At 44.7% G+C, this 16,612-nt stretch overlaps 1 protein-coding gene across 1 annotated transcript; it reads right to left on the bottom strand.

Moving 5' to 3' along the window:
• Window positions 1–4,804: 4,804 nt before the first annotated feature.
• Rcan3 (RCAN family member 3) lies at window positions 4,805–13,310 on the bottom strand. The gene is made up of 4 exons (XM_051173553.1): window positions 13,077–13,310; window positions 8,016–8,189; window positions 6,607–6,778; window positions 4,805–5,128 (listed from the first exon to the last, which is right to left on the bottom strand). Exons 1-4 carry the CDS (start codon window positions 13,269–13,271, stop codon window positions 4,950–4,952), a joined length of 720 nt encoding a protein of 239 aa, XP_051029510.1. The 5' UTR covers window positions 13,272–13,310; the 3' UTR covers window positions 4,805–4,949.
• Between the last annotated feature and the right edge of the window lie 3,302 nt (window positions 13,311–16,612).

Consider the following 16,612-nt stretch of genomic DNA (forward strand, 5'->3'; position numbering starts at 1 on the left):
ACGAAGTTTCTAGAACACAGACTTCTTGGTTAGAAGCATATATTTTTTCCCAGGATTGCTGTTTCTCTATACTGTTACACCAAGAAAAAGAAAGTACCTTTCCACTACTTTGAGGCAGGGTTTTTGCTCATATCCCAGGCTAGTCTCATTCTCTCAATCCTTTTGTCTTAACCCCCTGAAGGCTGAGATCACAGGCCTGTGGCAGCACATCCAGACAGTTTGTTTCCTTTAACACAGGGGTATTAAGGAACACAGACAGAGAAGGAAGGTGACCAATCTCACCTGTGTGACAGGTGAGGGCCAGGGCTCTACAGAGGAGAGGGCAAGCTGGCAGGCATGAACCACAGGCATCAAAGAATCACATACACTTCTGCTAATAACTATACTTAAAGTCTTCCTTTTAAAAATAAATCCTCGAGCCTATGATATAGTTTGCATAAAAATATAAAGCCCATATCCATCTTTAGTCTTGAATAGAACTTGATTTTCCAAGCACAGAGGGAGAGGGACCTCCCACGGCAGCAAACTTTTAAGCACACAGCCTCATTCTCCATGTCCAGGGTCCTCTCTTATGACCGTTTACATTATAACTGCATGAATGTGACTATCCAGGGAAGCCCACATGAAGTGCTAACACAACTGCTAATGTCCAAGGTAATATTATGTAAGCAGATTCTAACCCCACAGCTCAAGGGCGAAGAAAACACAAGCCACGATCATGCTGATTAGAAGCTCCCAAGTCACTCCTGGGCCTCCAGCTCTTCTCTGTGTGAGAGGGAGAAGCATTCTCCACATTTTAAGAGCTCAATGCATGAAAAGGCATGGAAGGACAGGGAAGGCCAACCACAATCCCACTGCGCTGTGCACTCCCATGTAAGTCTGGTGCCAGCCAAGCCACACTGATTCTAAGACAGTCAAATCATTTCACTTGATAATCATGACTTTTGTTTGTTTGCTCTGATTTGCTTTTTTTAGACAGGTGTAGCCCAGGCTGGCCCTGAATTCAATTCAGAGATCCACCTGCAGTGCTAAGATTAAAGGTGTACCCCATGGCCAGCCATAATCATGACATTTTAGGGAGGCAGGACTGGGGCTGGTGAGTTGGCCCAGCAGGTAAGAATGCTTCAGGTTCTGGACCAGAGTTCAGTTCCCTGGACTCACTTCAGGTGACTCACTACTGTCTCCAGCTTCAGGAGACCCAAGGCCCTGTTTTGGTCTTTGTGGGCACCCATATGTGCATACATATACATTGACACATAAATAAAAATAAATCTTTAAACCTCACCAGTCTCTATTCTCACTTTTCAAATATTTTTAGAGACAGAATTCATGAAGATGGCAAATAGCTGTCCCCTTATGGGACAAACTGCTCCTGACCTGCCCTCTGGTGTCCCCTCAACTCAAACTGTCCATTTAGTGGCTGTAATGATCTATGTAAAACTTTATGTGGAACTTAAAATCTCTGTGTAATCTTCTCCCCCTTTTTGAGATAATCCCAAGCAGCTCAGGCTGTCCTTAAATTCACTATTTAGCCAAACACAGCTTTGAACTGCTGAAGCTCAGCTGCCACCTCCTGAGTGCTGGGATTACAAGTGCATTCTAGACACCTGGCCCCTTCCTAATATTTGAGGGATGCAGTAAGACTACCTGACTTTCAGCTCTCCAATGCCAGGGGCTGTTCTTAGCTCCTTCGACCTCTCCACCTCTCTATGTAGATCAATCTTTGGTTCTGCAAGTGAGTAGTAACTGGAAAAATCTAGTATCTAAGAGCCAAACTACCACAATCCTGTTGACCAGCCCTACTGTCATGGCTTCATTACCCTTCACAGGGTTTTCCAAACACAAAGCCCTGTTCTTTCCTTACATTTCTCACAGCTTGATTCCCATGGAGAGGCTTTGGTTTCTGAAGAAGCCATAGTTACTTTTAGTTTCTTTCTGTAGAAAGAATTGCAGATTTCTTAAGGAAAAAAGAGCAGCAGGGAGATCCCAAAGAGGGATGCCAGAATCCCCTAATAGAGTTAATTCTAAGAAATGATTCAGCTGGGAATGGTGGCACATGCCTTTAATCTCAGCACTCGGGAGGCAGAGGCAGGCAGATCTCTGTGAGTTCGAGACCAGCCTGGTCTACAAGAGAGTTCCAGGACAGCCAGGGCTGTTACAGAGAGAAACCCTATCTCCAAAAACAAAACAAAACATTCCATTTGAAAGGAAAAACTGCACGTAAATCTACTATGAGAACTGCAAAGAAGATAAAGGAGAAGCTGTATGCTGTGGTACACATCTGTCACATCTGTAATCCTGGGCTTTGGAGGTGGGTGCAGTAGATCAGGAAGTCAAGATTATCCTTGGCCACAAAGTGACTCTGAGACCAGCTACCTGCACTACCTCAGACTTTTCACAAACAAAAGAATGGGACTCATTTGCTACAAAATGCCTACATGAACTGGGCATGAAAACAGACACCTGGATACTCTGATCAACTTCATTAAGAAGTAGATGGGTACTTTTTTTTTTCTAGAGTTTGTCTTATGGAAATAATATACCAGAAAAGAGGAAAATATTAATTATGTGCTATCCAGGAAAGTTTAAATGAGTTCCCTTATCCTTGCATACCCCCTCATACATATGCAAAATGTAATACTCTCAAAAAATTTAAAGAGACAAGTAGTTTGTACTTCTTGACTTAAAAAAAGGACTAGGCCAGGTGGTGGTGGTGCACTCTCAACACTCCAGAGGCAGAGGCAGGTGAATCTCTGTGAGTTCAAGGCTAGCCTGGTCTACAGAGTGAGTTCCAGGATAGCTAGAGTTGGGGGTGGGGAGAGACAGAGAGTGAGAGAAAGATATGTTCTTAAGTTGGTAGTTAGAAAATGAAAGCCAAGACAAACTTAAAAATTGGGTTTTGACGACTTAGGAAAACTAGAAAGAATTAATATTACATAATGGGGAACACAAAAACTTTCTAACTGTCGAAAATCTGCTTGTTGGCAGGTAGGGTCTGCTTAGCAAACTGCTGAGCTCAAAACTGCAAAGTCAAGCTGGGTGCAAAGGAGAGCCTATCAGTTAATCTGACAGATGAGGATTTGGATCCAGCAAACCAGTGCAGACGGAAGAGTAATCTTCAATTGAATCCACACGGAAGATTCCCAATGGCAAACACACACAGAGTTCAGCATCTGAGGGCAAGGACAACTCTTTCTGTTGCTGTTGTTAGGTGTGGTGGTGCACACCAGCAATCCTAGCACTTAGGAGTTAGAGGCTGGAGCAGGAGTTCAAGGTCATCCTTGAGACTAGCAAGTTGGATGACAACCAGGACTGTACGAGACCGCATATAAAGACCGTATAGAAGACATTTGTATGTGCATGTGCAATACAGTTTAAATCTTCAGAAATCAATCCTACCACAAAAGACACTCAGCCCTAACATGTCACCCAAAGAACATAGCCACCACAGCTTCAATTTCTCTTTTTTTCTTTCCTTACAGTACCTGCCATGTTTCTTTCTTAGTCCTGTGTCTAGTCCCTTCATGTACGCCAGCTGGCTCTGGATACTCACCGTGCAAGAAAAGAGCACGCTGAGTGGGGCCAGCGACCTGCCTGGAGCACAGCACTCTTCAGCAGGACAGCCTTCTGCAAGAGGGATGGCAGCCCCTGCACGTTAGTGATACTGCGCCGACACATCTTCAAGTGCAAGAGACAGCTGCTCTAGCTGCATGCCAACTGCAAGCCCAGGTGGAAAATTTCATTAAAAAGGAAAGCATGAACTGCACACGGTGGCTTATACCATCAATCCCAGACTCAAGAGGCCGAGGAAGGAGAATGGTCTTGAACTCAAGGCCAGCCTGGGCTACATAGTGAGTCTCAGGCTAGCCTGAGCTACAGAGTGAGAACTTGTCTCAAAAAAAAAAAAATAGTACTGGTGATTTTTTTTTCAAATAGCTGAAATACTTGAATGGAAAAACTTGAAGTACATGGTGGCTCATCCCCTGAAATTCCAGCACTTGGGAGTCTGAGGCAGGAGGATCACAGAGGATGTTAGGCCAGATAGCTACAAAGTGAAACCCCTGTCTTCAAAGAAAAAAAAAATGGAAGGACTCCACTGAATTTAAAATGGTCTTCAGAAAGCCTTCAGAAATCTAAAATTTCAGATTGTGACTAACATCCACAAATCTACACATAGCAGGACAACTCAAGCAGCGACAAGCCAGCATTAGGGTGGTCAGAGATTAACTGAAGAGCTGCCACTCCACAGGCTGCAATTCCACATCAGCAGCAGCCAAGCTTCTGGGTGACACAGCCTGCCCACAGAGCCCAGGCCCGGAAGGGCTGCACTGTGCAGATTCTGGGTGCCACCTCCACCAACTGCCAGAGGGATATCGAGGACAGCCAAGCTCACATCTATGTATGCTGTTTGAATCTGACAATCTCAATCATTTGGCATTTCATCCCCATGGCTAGTGAAAAAATACTGGAGAAAAATGGATTCTACAAATGATTTTGTACCTAGAGTTTCTTCTCCTGCCAAAAAATAGTCATGTTTACCGAGTAACATTCAGCCTCTGCTCAATGTATTTGGTAGACACTACCACACCAGTACCCAAAAACCACCCACACCAAATTACTGTAATTGTAAGACTGATTTTTAAATCTGTAAAAATGGTAGTGTACTGGGCAATTCTAGTTCTGGCCTTTGGTACCCAACGAGCTATACATTCAGAGGAACTAATGTTTCTGGGGGAGGAGTCAGATGCCATACAGTGGGGGCTAACTTTGTCACTTAAAGTGCCATTTAGAACATTGTTCAGAATTTCAAACAGCTGGCTACATCTGCTGCCTCACCCGATGCTCTGGCCTGGCAAGGCTGGCCGGGCTGCCAGATGGATGCAGCAGCATGTCCTGGCTGTGCAGGAGCAGCAGCAGCAGCAGCAGGAGGCATAGTGCAGGGGCTGCGCTCAGAGCGCACAGTCCAGCTGCTCACTCAGCGCGGCCGTGGGAGCTTCCGGGCGCCGAGTCTGAGTGATTTTTTGTTTTGGGTTTTTTGTGTCTTCTTCCTCTTCAGTTTCACTTTCACAGACGTGCACAACCACGCTGGGGGTGGACTCGGTTCCTGCATGCAGTTCGTATTTCTCTCCTGCCGAGGCAAGCATATGAAGGAATTAATTTATTTTATCTCCCAACTTCCTCTTGCACTAATTCATTTAACAGCTGCTGATTCTCTCTCTCTTTCTCCTTTTTTTTTTTTTTTTTTTTTTTTTTTGAGACTGAGTCTCATAGAATCTGGGCCAGTCAGAGACTTGTTGCTGTAACTGAGGCTGGTCTTGAACTCTTTGATTTTTCTCCTCCAGTCTCCCAAGTTCTAGTATTGGAGGCATGTGTGTGCCACGGTGAGCTTGTTGCTTAAAGTCTGTAAATCTATCAATCCTGCATCAGAGGCTTAAAAATCTCCCCCCTTTTCTCCTCTCCATGGGGTTTCACTATGCAGCCGGGCTGGCCTGGAACTCCCAGTGAGCTGCCTGCCTCTGCCTCCCAATGTTAACAGTAAGTGCTACCATGGCCTGTAGAAGTCCCTTTCCTTAGACACTGTCCTTTCTGCACTTGGCCTGGGAGTTAAGATCCAAGCACAGATGCTAAGCACACAGGCACCTCCAGGGCAGACTCTGGTTAGCACACCCTAAAACTCCCTTATTCACAACTACATCCTGTCCATTGTGTTAATCAATCTCCATGACTTTAAACTGAGCATGCTCAGGAATGGGCCTACCACTGTATGAATATACACAAGCCTCCTTTGTTCAGGGGAGACCTTGCTTTGGAATAAATAGCTCCTGCCTCTTCCTACAGCTGAGGAAGCTCTCTCCATTTCTACGTTCTATGCTTACTTTGGCTTTGTGCGCACTAAGATGGGAACCTACTGATTAGATTACATAAGCACTAATTAAAATGTTAATATAAATGCTAATTGCTGTTCTACAACTAACTAAGGTGGGTTAGCTACATTCATAAAGCTTTTGGGTCCCAAGGGAGGCACTGGCTAGGCTCCAGGTAGCCATTCTAGTGTATGTAGGACCCGACATCTGAAAGAGTTCAAATGTCCACAAGCATAAAGCTCTTTCTCAAATGTTTCTCAAGTCCCCTGAAGAGACACGCTGTCCTTGACAGCAGGGAATCAGCTCCTCTTATTATTAAGAGGATGAGAGAGACAGCAAGCAGCAAGTAGAGAGGGAAAGCAAGAAATGAAAAAGAAAGAGCAACTTTGGAAGGGGTGGCAGGTTACCATCACTAAATAACGCAAAGCAGCCGCCATCTGCATAGGGCTGTAAAGATAGAACAGCAAGTGTGTTTGCTAACGCCTGTATTAACTCCTAGCTGAATCACTAACTGTGAAGATTATCACGCTGCACATGCTCTCTAACCCTGACAACCATGCTCCGCAACTGGCTGAGGACCAAAGCACTGGAAAATGCAGAGTTAAGAGTGTGGATGAGGCTGGTGTGGCTGCTGTGTCCACTGGACAGTGAGGCTGTTGCTGGGCCCCACACCCACTACTGAACACGGTCTCCAATACAGAAAGCGCCTGGGGACAGAAAGAGCAAAAGCAGAACCCGTTACCTGGCCCCAGCTTGGAGACAGCACAGAGTAAGTCATAGTTGATCACAGGCATTGCATCTTCACTCTGTTTCCACCCCACCGGTGGGGAGGCTGGAGGAGAGATGAGGAACTGCTTGGTGGGCTGCGGCGGCAGTAAGTAAGACTTGTCCCGAGCCTCCCCGGACACCTGCACCTGCAGGGAAGGACGTGACCATGAGCGCTGTGCAATGCATCTTCGCTTTCTTCCTTTTCACCTTCCTTAGAGGGGTGACTAAAAATGTCTCTAAGACGTTTGTGACCTTCTAGGAGGTAGGCCCGGGTCCACCTGGCTCGCTGCACAGGGCCACACACACTGGATCCTTGCTAACCACGAGTTAAGTGAAAGAACAAATGTATACATAGATGGACAGAGAGTGGCACTGCAGTAACTATGGCTGTGGTCTGAACTCTAAGTGCCCCTCAGGGTCTACATGGTTGAGGCTTGCTCCCCTGAGGGCTGAAACTGGGGGTCTTTAGGAGACAGGGAGGCCTTTAGCCACAGGGAGCGTACCTAAGGCACAGAAGGACCCCAGTCTACTCTTCCTGTTTCCCACGAATGAGATGAACAGCTTTGCTGACTTCATGTGCTCCCCCACTGCAGGCCCAAAGGAAGGGACGATCCTATATGGACTGAAACCTCCAAACCTTGAGCCAGGACTTTTCTCTATAGTGGATTATCTCAGGTATTTGTTACAGTGGGTGTGCTGACTAGTTTTATGTCACTTGACACAAGCTTTCATCATTGAGGAAGGGAACCTCAATTGAGAAAACGCCTCTGTAAGATTGGGCTGTAGGCAAGCCTGTAAAGCATTTTCTTAATTAGTGATTGGTGTGGGAGGGCCCAGCCCATTGTGTGTGGTACCACCCTGGGCTGGTGATCTTTGGTTCTTTAAGAAAGCTGGCTGAACAAGTCATGAAGAGCAAGTAAGCAGCACCCCTCCATGGCCTCTGTAATTATGGGTTGCAGGGATCAAACTCAGGTCGCCAAGCTTAGTGGCAAGCACCTCTGCCCACTGAGCCATTTTGATGGCCCTTGAAATTTTTTTTCTCTGTTTTCCATGAATGTCATATCCTAAGTGCCATTTTAGATCCAGAGAACATTTATTCCACTAACCTTGAAGGGTCAAGGCATAACCTTCGCAGAGCCCTAGGTGAGCAAATCTGCCAGAAAAAAATGAATCCCTTAACCATTATATTAGTCTCAGCAAAACAAAGACAGAGGCTTAATATGCTCCTAAGATAAATGAAATTATGTATGTGTAAAGTAAGAGAAAACATGACATCATCTGCTCCTGGAAATGTTGATTTCACAAACCTCTGACCCAACGCTGGAGGGAGAGTTGTGATGGAGAAGCCGCTTTGGGGACACGCAGTCACGTAGCACACTGTACCTGTGCGAAGTAAAGCTTCAGCTTCTGGCCGTGGAAGTCACTCTCGTGGAGCTCTATGCGAGCTCTCGCTGCAGCCTCAGGCTTGCTGAAGTTGATTCTCACTCTGCGAAAACTCTTGAACAACTGGAACGTGACCTGGTCATCATAGAGGGTGAACAGAGCTTCAAACCTCTCCTGGGAGGAGAGCAGCAAGGCAGAGAGAAGTGGGAACAAAGAACAAAATATTAACAGGAAGCCTACTAAAGAGAAGTGGCCGGGGGAACTCCCTATGGAGTGCAGCGCTTTTCCTCCATAAAGAGCCACCTTTCTCGAAGGTACTCAGGGTGGACAGTGTATGACTCATGCTCACATCTGCAGTCTGCATTGACTGAAAACGGCTGGCCCTGTTAAACACTGCAGACTCAGAGGTCATACTAACACAATGTATAAAACAGCGCACACATCCTCATACAGAACAGGAGCACTGCTGCCGCAGGGTCACCAAGGCACGCAGCTGTGCTGCTCCTCCACCAAAGGAACATCTCTGACCTGGGGTGACCTTTCCCCTGCTTTCTTCACAGTGCTAGGCATTTGTTTGCTGCTTAAGTCTGACACATGGGTGAGGTCTCTTATGACTTCGTCCTCTGAGAACCCAAACACCTCCCCTAGCATGTACACACAAGAAAACACAGAGAAATCACTCCGACCTTTTGTTCTTTATTTCTAATTTATGAGACTAGGCTCTCATGCAGTCCAGGTTGGCCTCTAACTTGAATTCCTGTTCCTCGACCTCCAGCTCAGGGACAGCTGATTACAGGGTGCCACCAGGCCTAGCACCTTCCTACCTTTTGTTTATAACTTCTATGCATCTTCATGCTTTATAAATTTCTCAGAAGCAGCACGTGCACATATGATGTGTGCATGTAATAAAGCCAATTAACCACTCATTGTCTTGTTCTGGGAGTGTCTCTCACTATATCACCCTGGCTCGTTTGAAACTCAAGAGATAAGCCTGCCTCTGCCTCATGAATGCTGGAATTATAGTATCTTTAGACTGGCCTTTAAAATCTTCAAATATTAAGCTGGGCAGTAGTGGCACAGGCCTTTAATCCTAGCATTTGGGAGGCAGAGGCAGATTTCTGTGAATTTGAGGCTATCCTGGTCTACAGAGCTAGTTCTAGGACAGCCAGGACTATTACACAGAAAAACTTTGTCTTGAAAAACCAAAATAAATAAATAAATAAGGAAGTTCAAATATTAAACAAGTTTTAGCAGTGTTTTGGCTATACAGACTATAAAAGAATAAGGTTAGAATAGCGTAATTTCAGAGCAGATCTCTTCCTTTTCACTTAGCCTGTACCATTTGTCTGTCCTCAGCCAATACTCTGGAAAACCCACCAATCTGAGAAGAGGGAACCTCAATTAAGAAAATGTCTCTATAAGATCAGGCTGTTGGCAAGCCTGAAGGGTGTTTCATAATTAATGATTAATGGGGAAGGGCCCAGCCTATGGTGAGTAGGGCCACCCCTGGGCTGGTTGGTTCTATAAGAAAGCAGGCTGAGCAAGCCAAGAGGAGCAAATAGGTAAGCAGCACCCTCCCTCCATGGCCACTGCCCCAGCTCCTGCCTCCAGCTTCCTGTTCTGTCTGAGTTCCTGTTCTGACTTCCTTCAGTGAGTGGAAGTGTGAGCCAGACAAAGCCCTTTGTCTTCAAGTTGCTCCTACCATGGTGTTTCATCACAGTAATAGTAATTCAAAGACATTGAGCTGCACAAAGCCAGGTGGTGACTGTACACACCTTTAATTCCAGCACTTGGGATGCAGAGGCAGACAAATCTCTAAGTTGGAGGCTATCCTGGTTTACAAAGTGAATTCCAAGACAGTCAGGGCTGTTATAGAGAAACCCTGTCTGCCTGTCTGTTTTCTTAGTTTTTCAAGACAGGGTTTCAAGACAGCTTTGGAAGCTATCCTGGAAGTAGCTTTTGTTGACCAGGCTGGTCTTGAACTCACAGAGATCCACCTGCCTTTGCCTCCCGAGTGCACACCAACACTGTCAGTTGAGAAACCCTGTCTTGAAACAAAACAACAACAACAACAACAAAAAAAGGGGGTGGGGAGAGAAACCCAGGGTTGAAGAGATGGCTCAGTGGTTGAGAACATTTACTGCTCTTGCAGAGGCCTTGGATTCATTTTCCAGCATCCACATTGTATGTAGATGGTTCACAGCCATCTATAACTTGAGTTCCAAGGGATCTATTAGCCTCATCTGGTTTTCTTGGAGATCCACACATATATACACACGAATAAAACTTAAAAAAAAGAAGAACAAAAGAAAACCAACAAGAACCCAATTTTCCATGGAGTCAAAACTTTCCCAGGCTATATGTGGAGAAAACCGAAATAGATTAACTGCTGTGAAGTTCCTCCTAATAAGACTTTTTAAAGCTGGAAATGTGTATTTATTATTATTTGTGTGCATGAGTGGGCATGTGGGTGGCCGGGGGTGGAAGTCATTACTCATGAGGAGGTCTGAGAACCACGTGGCATCCACGCTCTCCTTCACATTTCTGTGGGTTTCTAGGGAGGTTGTTGGGCTTTCATCACTGAGCAGCAAGCACCTTTCTCCAGTGAACCATCTTACTGTCCCCCAACAATGTGTAATTTTAAGATAAAATTATCTTAAAACTTTAATTTTAAGATAGAGTGGTTCTAAGATCCTCTCAGATACCAAAATGCTTCACAGTAAGTGCCGGATATAAACAGGGCAGCATTTGCAAAGAATGCACACTTCTCTGGGTACATTCAATGACCTCTGGATGATCTACACAGAATACAATGTAAACAGTTTTTATACTGCATTGCTTAGGAATGACAAAGATCTGTAAATATTCAGCATAATAACAACTTATTATTTCTTTTTTTCCTCTTCTTTTCTGAGGCAGGGTCTCACTATGCAGCCCTTGTAGCTGTCCTGGAACACGCTCTGTAGATCAGACTGGCCTCCAACTCACAAAGACCCACCTGCCTCTAGCTCCTGAATGCTGGGATTAAATCTGCACATGCCCAGTGTTAGATACAGTTTCTTAACAGAACGTTTTCCATCAGTGACTGTTTGAACTCAGGGATGCTATGTTCTCTGACAGATAGAAGACAGATAATACCTGTTCTTTCTCATGATAACAAATAATCATCTCTGACATGAAATTCAGAACTCTTATGCAGATGGGAAAAGCAGGATGGATAATTTCAGATTTTTAAACTGTGGCTGAACTTGGCAAAGAGACAGCATTTGTGAAATAAAACATCCTGCAAAGACGCCCCTTTTGCATGACCATGCCGCACCAGCCCCTGCTGCCTAGGCTCTCATCTTTAGCAGGGCCCCTGAGCTTCCCCCCACCACAGTGCTCATATGCCCAGGACAGTTTGGATTGCACCCTTTGCTTGGAAGTCCTCAGGACTACATCTTGTAGAAGGGCCAGCTCTTTGACTTGGCATCAGGGTGCTTCACAGGTTAGCCCAACATCCGCCTCTCAGCCAAGTGTTCTTGTTTGGGTACTTATTGCCTGTGTGTCAACCATACAGAATGCTTCTTACTCTTCCTCCTGCCACACATTGTCCTAATTAGGTTTCTTAGTAAATCTGGTTACCCCTGGCTAAAGCATCCTTTGTTTTCTCTGCTAAAATTCTCTCACAGCTCTTCCCTGGTGCCACAAACCCTTCCGAGAGACTTACTGAATCGTCTGTGAACTTGCTTGCTGAAACTCCGATGAACTTCCAGTGTTCCTAGCGCAACTAACTTTCCATTTTGTCACTGACCCATCAGCCCCATTACAGGACTGTACACCCATGACATAGAAGTTGCATAGTTCACACTCTATCAATCTAAGTGGTGAGAAGCCTTATGCTGCAGGTGTCTGTGTATTCAGCTCTGCCCCTGAAAGACACTCAAGGAAGTCCAGTTTGGGCTACAGAGTGAGAACAGGTCTCACTGAAAGGAAAATTCTTTGTGTACATACTAACATTTAAGGGCCAAGTCAGGAATGGTTGTTTCTACCTATATTCTCAGTGCTTGGGAGGCTGAGGAGGATTGCTCAGATGCCAGCCTAAATTACAGTGAGACTATGCCTCAACAACAACAAAAAAAGGTATGCAGGCCTTTATCATGATGATCACACACACACACACACACACACACGTTTCTAAGTAAATCAGTAACTTAAAAAAGATAATCTTATTTTTCCTTCCAAATAATAGAACTAATACCAAAATTTTAAAAATGAGCTAATAATTAGTTCTAATAATCTATATGTAATAAGCCCCAGGAAAATGCCAAATTCCTTCTTTAGTGAATGCACAAAGAGGAGGAAGCCAGGCCAAAAAAAAAAAGAAAAAAGAAAAAAATCTTGTGACATATCTCAGCATTCAGGAGTTAGAGCTGGGAGGATCTCTGGAAATTCCAGAACAGACTGAGCCACACAGCCAATTATGGGCCAGCCTGAGCCACACAGCCAATCCCAGGCCAGTCTGAGCCACACAGCCAATCCCAGGCCAGTCTGAGCCACACAGCCAATCCCAGGCCAGTCTGAGCCACACAGCCAATCCCAGGCCTTGTCTCAAACAACAGTAGCGTGCTGGGGAAAGGAGAAATTAGTGGAGGTGGGAAAGGCACCAAAGGGGATGACAGGTCAGGTGTTTATGGCAGAAACATTATATCCACAAATAAAACTGCTAATGAATCACATTATGTATATTTACTATCTTTGACTAAAACATTAACAAAAGCTTTTCTTCAATTACAGTCTCTGAAACTCAATAAGTGAATGAATAAAAGGCACATTTACTGCGCCTCGGTTGAGAGTTCACTAAAAGCCAGTGCTTCTCTAGAGGGGTGGGAGGGCTGTCAGTCCGATTGTCAGTGGCAGAGCCTCTCCTAAGACATAGTGTGTGGGGGTCCAGCGTGTGAGGGGAGGCGTCCAGTGCGGCACACCCGACCTGTTATTTCATGTCTCAGGCCCTCCGACCTGTTTACCCAAAGCCACCTGTGCTTTCCACAGCGAGAGTGCAGGGACTGGGCACGGGCCTACCTTCTGCTCTTGGACCTCAAACACCGCTTCGTGGACACTGCAAGCAAAAAGTGAGGTGGGCAGGTCACTTAGATCCATCATCTCTTCCAATTCGTCTTCATTTTCACCAAAGACCATCTCCTCTTCCTCTTCCTGGTCGCTGCTGCAGAGATCTGACTGGCTATCATTCCAAGACTTCATGGTGTCTCGGAGCATCTTCTCTCTGAGTAAAGTTCTAGGATATCTGCCAGACACTTACTGCTTAAAAAAAAAAAAAAAAAAAAGGAAAACAACAAAGAAAAAAATTGAAGGCCTTATCATGTTGCAGTCAATCTATTTCTCAAGACAGCAATTCATCAAGCAAAATGATTTTATCTAGGAAAGATCAATCAGCATTTAAGTCAGCTCCAGCTCTTTCATAAATGAATTTTCTATCTATAAACCTGGGTTGCTTTGCTGATTTTATGGGGCAATGAAATATGAAGAAGCAAAAAAGCCATCGCTTCCTAGCGAAAACGGTATGAAAAGGATAATATGACACACTCACATCAATATGTACTTTAGTTTACAAGCAGAGAGAGGGAAAATGGGAGCCAGAGTGCCCTTCACATATTTGTTTTGGGTTTTAGGTGGAAAACACTGGAAGTGGCCCAGGAGAATCACACCCACACGGTCTGTTCACCATCTGCACCCTGAAATGCTGTCTGTGAGGCTCTGGCTTTCTTACCCAGTGTGGGTTTTTTTTTTTTTTTTTCTGAGCAGACTCTCAAATAATGAAGTTTCTTAGGTCTCAAAGGTGTTCATGAACTCACACTGCAAGTGTGTAGAGTACACAACTAAAGCTGGAAGACAATCCAGAGGTCACACTTCTGAACTTTTAGACATTGTGCACTTAAAGTCAGAGGCCCAGAGCTGACACTGTCCCTCTGTAAAGCGCTGGGGCAGAATGTGCCTGTGTCTGGCTCCTCAGGGAACCACACTGCACTAAACCATGAAGGATGGCATCAAAGTCATGGGGAAATGAGGGTTGAATCTCAGTGCACAGAATGGGAAGTGTTGAAAATATACCATGTCCTTAAGAGATTCTGAGCTGCCCCTTGGTGGCTGACGGGTTTGACAGTTTTTAGCTGACTCTTTTAATTGCTGTGTCAGAACTTTCTGGTCTGAGGGGAGTCCCCAGGAGAGTGTCTCACTATGGCTTTCTTGGACAGGAAAGGGGATAGAAGTTCAAGGCCTGCCTAGGCTAAAGCAGGTATTTACAGCCAGGAGGGACAACTTAATGAGACCATGTCTCTCTGTCTCAAAATACAGGTAAAAAGAGGGCTGGGAAACAGTATAGTGGTGCCGCTAGTATGTATGAGGTCCTGGGTTCAACCCTTAGTGCCACAATAAAGAAGTAATGTTGAAGGAAAAAAATCATTGTTGTGGCCATTGTTAGGATAATTAACAAAATTTGAATAGAGACTAAAATAGGCAATACTATCCATCATAGTTAAATGGATGGGTTTTGCTACTATGCTAGAAATTGCTCTTGCTCTCATATGCTGATTTGGGAGTATATGTACTATATTTTACTTTTTAATAGTTTGGAGAGAGAATGTTAAAGTTAAAAGGCAGTCTAATACCTGTATGTAAATATATGTTGGTTTGTATTGTTGTGTGTGGTTTTTGTCAGGTCCCCTGAAACTGGAGTTATAGACTATGTGGGTGCTAGGACTTGAACCCAGGTCCTTTGGAAGAGCAGTCTGTGCTCTTAAACCCTGAGTTTTTGAGGCAAGGTTTCTTTCTCAGTATAGCCCTGGTTGTTCTAGAACTCACTCTGTAGACAAGGCTGGCCTGGAACTCACAGAGATCTATCTGCCTCTGCCTCCTGAGTTCTGGGATTAAAACCTGCACCACCATACCCAGCTAAGATGTGTGTGTGTGTGTGTGTGTGTGTGTGTGTGTGTGTGTGTGTGTTTTCAAAGATAGTATCTCACTCTATAACCCAGGCAGGCCTGGAACCCTATGAACCCTATGTAACCCAAGCTGACTTCAAACTCATGGCGATACTCTTGTCCCAGGCTCTTGAGATTATAGACATGAGCTACCGTGCCTAAGCCCATTTTTAAAAAATCATTTCTTTTTGAAGCTATATCAAAAGAAAGTTACCCCAAGTTGATGGTAGAAAAACAGGAAATGAATGTATAACATTCTAAGTCAAGCCAAGGACTGTTTCCTATGCTCTATTTTCATTTTATTCTTTGTCATGTTGGAGGAAGAACCTTGAAACAGTAATAATTATCAAGCCTGGAGGCTAGGGCTGTAGCCCAATATAGAGTGTGGACTTAGCATTATCAAGGCCATGGGTTTGATCCTCAGTGTTACACATACACAGGAAGAAAGTAGGCTTTCTTCCCTCCCTGTCTCTCTGAAGGAGCCTGCCTGTCTAGAACTGGTCTGGAACTCACTCCCCATGTAACTAGGCCAGCTTGGAACTCATGGAGATCCACCAGCCTCTGTCTGCCAAGTTCTGGGATTAAAGACATGGGCTACCATGCCTCTAGTGTGAAAATAGATTTAAAAGAAAAGTGCCACCTGGCCTTCGTATGAACCTTATAGACATTTATGTCACAATGAAATGCATATGGTATCAGCCATTACATGACAGATGCTGTCTACCTTGTTAAAAACACACAATAAGGTTTTTTTTTTTGTTTGTTTTTGTTTTGGAGTCAACACTGTCAATCACTTCAGAATTTCCTGACATTCTAAATGTAGTTAAAATTGAAAAGAGACACATGGTAACCTAGAAGCTACTTAAAGCTAACTTGGTTTCATTAGGGCAATGAACAAACAATATGGAGGGGCTATGGCTAAGTGATATAGCCCTTGCCTGGCATCAGGAGACCCTGGGTTCCATTCCCAGCACAGAGGTTCTATTCCTGATTACTGGAATTGTTGCAACCTCTGCCTGTGCTGATCGGGGCTTAGCATCATCTCCAGTGCTACCCTAGCCCTGGCTGGCTTCTGGAGAATGGTTTCTTCATAGAAGCATGAAGTGAGTGGAAAACCTCCAAAGATCATGGCCACCTGCTCAGAATTAAAAAAAAAAAAATTGTTTCCCAACTAGGAGAACATTTTAATATCTTAACTAGATTTGTTTGAAACAAGCAAAATGGCTACAGAAATACCAGAAGCAAGTGTGTACTTTACTGACTTTCTAGATTAGACTAAATTTTCCAAAAGACTATTCAGGACTGCCATGATTGGGGTTCTGAAGTCTACCGTGATCCCTCTATCTTCTATCTCTTGCCAATCATTGGCAGGTAGAAGTCTACTTTTTTCTTTTTAATATGATAAAGCTGGTGGAACATTAGTGTAAAATAGGCTATGGAGATTAGATTTTGGGGGCCTGAGAGATGGCTTAGCAGTTAAGAGCATGCACTGCTTTTTGCAGAGGACCAGAGTTTGGTTCCTAGCTTCCACTTCAGGCGGCTCATAAGTACCTGCAACTCCAGCTCCAGGGGATCCAACATTCTCTTCTGGCCTCCATGGATACCTGTGACATGTGCATA

Source organism: Phodopus roborovskii, unplaced genomic scaffold (assembly GCF_943737965.1).
Source record: "Phodopus roborovskii unplaced genomic scaffold, PHOROB, whole genome shotgun sequence".
NCBI lineage: Eukaryota > Metazoa > Chordata > Mammalia > Rodentia > Cricetidae > Phodopus > Phodopus roborovskii.